General features: G+C 41.9%; 1 protein-coding gene across 1 annotated transcript; it reads left to right on the top strand.

Annotated features, from left to right (window-relative positions):
- Positions 1–1,060: 1,060 nt before the first annotated feature.
- LOC307256630 (general transcription factor II-I repeat domain-containing protein 2-like) lies at positions 1,061–2,512 on the top strand (the record flags this gene model as incomplete). Its single annotated transcript, XM_080035664.1, has 1 exon — positions 1,061–2,512. One exon carries the CDS (start codon positions 1,061–1,063, stop codon positions 2,510–2,512), a length of 1,452 nt encoding a protein of 483 aa, XP_079891790.1.
- Between the last annotated feature and the right edge of the window lie 1,431 nt (positions 2,513–3,943).

Here is a 3,943-nt window from a genome sequence, read left to right as displayed (position 1 = left end):
TGCCTCACCAGCATCATCAGATGACCATTATTCATCTGAAATAGTCATTATTTACAACATAAACACATTACCTCATCGTGATACTAACTAACTGCCATCTCTCGTTCATTCGCTTTGTGTGGGGACACGGACTCGTTCAGCTCCGTGAGAGGTGACAATGCATCAACTCATTGCAATCAGGTGTGTTTAGCACTTACTGGCATTAGTTGATGCTGTGTCACCCATAGACTCACGGAGCCGAAAAGAGTCCGGTGCCCTCACACTTTGCTTTCAACACACAGACACGCACCATATTGCTTCCTGATTATTTGAATCTGCACGCTGCCTGCACGAGCTAGAAAACAGCTTCACGACAGCTGGCGTCGTAATAATACACTCTAAAAAATAATTCACTGCCTCAACTTAAAAACCTATGCTAACTATTTGCATGCCTCTTTTTAAGTTGTCCCAACTTTTGGCATTATTGAGTTCATCGTATGAGTCTTTTGTAGTCATAATAATGCAATTACATTAGTACACACATGGGCATTTTACGGCCCGCGGGCCAGACCCGGCCCGTGGGCTGTCTCAGTCCGGCCCGCGACATCCACGGAGAAAAGAAGAAGAAGAAAAAAAAAAAATCCCGCATTATAGAGGCTTATGAGTTTGAACTGCTATACGATCTGATTGCAACAGAGGGCGCTATTTTAATTTGGAATGGGTGAAAATGCGCTTCCTTGACTCTTGCATAGACAGTTTGATGATCATCAGGATGAGTGCTGTGAAAAAGAGGAAAGTTGATTCGGAATGTCGTGTTTTTAACACCGAGTGGACTTCTAAATATTTTGTTACTCATGTGGGTTCAAAGGCTGTATGCCTAATATGCCAAAATGCAATTTCCGTTTTCAAAGAATATAATATTAAGAGACATTTTTCGACCAAGCATGCCAACTATGCCACCAACCTATCGTCGCAGGAGAGAGAACAAAAGGCCCTGAAATTGTCCTCCGATTTAACCGCCCGTCAGAATACTTTTGTGAAGCAGACGGCCATACAAGAGACAGTCACAAAAGTAAGCTACATGCTGGCTCATAAGCTAGCCAAACACAGCAGGTCGTTCTCAGAGGGCGAGTTTGTGAAAGACTGTATGGTTGAGACTGCTAGCATCCTGTGCCCTGACAATAAAAGTCAGTTTGAAAAAATCAGTCTGTCTCGTCGGACCGTTACCAGGCGTGTGGAAGTGATTGATAAAGACTTGTCTGATAAACTGCTAAAGAGAGCAGCCGACTTCACCTATTTTTCCATAGCTCTGGATGAGAGCACCGATATCAAAGACACCGCCCAGCTACTTATTTTCATAAGAGGGATCACTGATGAGTTTGAAATCGTGGAGGAATTTCTTGCCATGGAATCGATGAGAGGGACAACGCGGGGCTGTGACCTCTACGAATGCGTGTCAGGATGTTTGGAGAGATACAACCTGCCATGGACTAAATTACTGAACGTGACCACTGATGGATCTCCGAACCTCACCGGTAAAAACGTCGGACTTTTGCGGAGGATACAGGACCGGGTGAAAGATGACAATCCCAACTCACATTTGATTTTCCTACACTGCATCATCCACCAAGAATCCCTGTGTAAATCTGTGTTGCAACTGGATCATGTCACCAAAACGGTGGTAAAACTCGTAAACTTAATCCGGGCCCGAGGGCTCAACCACCGCCAGTTTATTCAGCTGCTGGAGGAAAGTGGAGCAGAGCACACGGACGTGCTGTACCACTCCAGTGTTCGCTGGCTGAGCCTGGGAAAGGTGCTGCATCGTGTGTGGGAGTTGAAAGGAGAGATCGTGACGTTTCTGGGGAATGTAGGTAAAGCAGACGAGTTTACAGAGTTGCAAGACTTGGATTGGATGTGTGACTTTGCATTTGGGGTGGATGTACTGAGCCATCTAAACGACCTAAATGTGAAGTTACAGGGGAAGAACGCATTTGTGCATGAGCTGTATTCACACGTGACAGCGTTCAAAGCCAAGCTGATCCTGTTTTCTCGACATATGAGCAACAAGTGTTTCACACATTTCCCAACGCTGGCTACACTGGATGTGCCACCGCGCCACACTGACAGATACTCCACTACTCTGACACACCTCCACAATGAGTTCAACCGCCGTTTCTCTGACTTTGAGAAGATTGAACCAGAACTGGAGCTGGTGTCCACTCCCTTCTCATTCGACAGCGAGAAAGCGCCCCCAGATGTGCAACTCGAACTGATTGACATCCAATGCGATCTGACTCTGAAAGAGAAGTTCAGCACCTCCACACTGGACAGCTTCTATGGCTCACTGAACGAAACGCAGTTCCCGAACCTACGCAGGCATGCACGGATGATGCTCGTTTTGTTTGGCTCCACCTATGTCTGCGAACAAACATTTTCCGTGATGAACTACAACAAGTCACGTTACAGATCACGTCTGACGGATGAACATCTGTCCTCAGTGTTGCGCATTGCAACATCACACGCCAGACTTTGATGATCTTGCAAAGGGAGGTGACCGTCTGCATTGTTCCCATTAACTGACAACCCTTACTCCGTGTGTGCACAAAGCTGTGGACATGTACACAGACAGTGGACACATACACGGGTCCATTCGGACTTTTTGGAGCTTCACGGATACAGAGACAATTTGTGCACTATCAATCGGCAGCAAGATAACTGCCAGAGTTGTTAAAACAGTGTGAGTATTAAAAACCACTGTCTATTTTTTTTCTGATGAGCATTTCAATGCAATAATTTAGTTACAACAGCTGGATGCAATGTTTTTTTTGTTTTTGCAATGTGAGTAATTTCTCACAGTTGTAATTTAAAGGAGTTGTGTGTTTCTCCATAAATAAAATCATATAAAAAGCCTAATATTTTCTTCATTGAGTGATGCAGGTCTGTTACACAAATATAACAGTCTCACTGAATCATAGTTAATTGTTGCAGAGTTGTTAATTGTAATATTCATGATCATGTATTTGTTTAAAAAGGGCTAGTGAATAACACAATCAAGCCCACCAAATCTATGTACCGGTAGTTTAAAGTAATTCTGCACTAAATATTTCATGTTTAAATTTTATTTCCAATTGTGTGGCCCTTCACTTACTTTAACGGAGTCAGTATGGCCCACTGGAAAAACATATTGCCCACCCCTGCATTAGTAGATCCAACATACTTTGCTTCGACCTCTGAAAGCATAATTAAGTTGAACCAACCTAATATTAATTCGAAATAATAATGTAAATACATTAGTAGATCCAACATAATTTGCTTTGACCTCTGAAAGCATAATTAAGTTGAACCAACTTAATATTAATTCGAAAGATATGGGGATATTAAGTGTTCAAATTACTTATTTAAGATAATCTGTTCAAATTACTTATTTAAGATAATCTAATTTAATTTCTTTCTTTCATCCTACTCAAAAATGTCAACGCAAACAGTTAGCTTAATTTTTTGTGTTTGAGTAACTTATTTCACTTACGTAAGAATAAAGAAGAAACAGCAATTCCAGTTTTCACGGTTTATTTTAGCACTTTTACCATGAACAAAATAAACATTCCCACTTCCAATAACACACACACACACACACACACACACACACACACACACACACACACACACACACACACACACACACACACACACACACACACACACACACACACACACACACACACACACACACACACACACTTTGGACATTACAATACATTTGAGGACGTCAACATGGGCTTTGGAAAATTCAAAATTTTTCACAATTTTCTGACATTTTACCGACCATAACACTAATCGATTAATAATCGAGAAAATAATCAACAGATTAATCGATTATCAAAATAATCGTTAGTTGCAGCCCTAGAACCAATAAACTGGCAGTTTAACTGCACAACAACACTTTGTTTCCTGCTGAATCTATTTT

Source organism: Ammodytes marinus (genome assembly GCF_949987685.1).
Source record: "Ammodytes marinus genome assembly, chromosome: 10".
In the NCBI taxonomy this organism is placed as follows: domain Eukaryota; kingdom Metazoa; phylum Chordata; class Actinopteri; order Uranoscopiformes; family Ammodytidae; genus Ammodytes; species Ammodytes marinus.
This window is presented reverse-complemented; position numbering and strand designations above follow the sequence as displayed.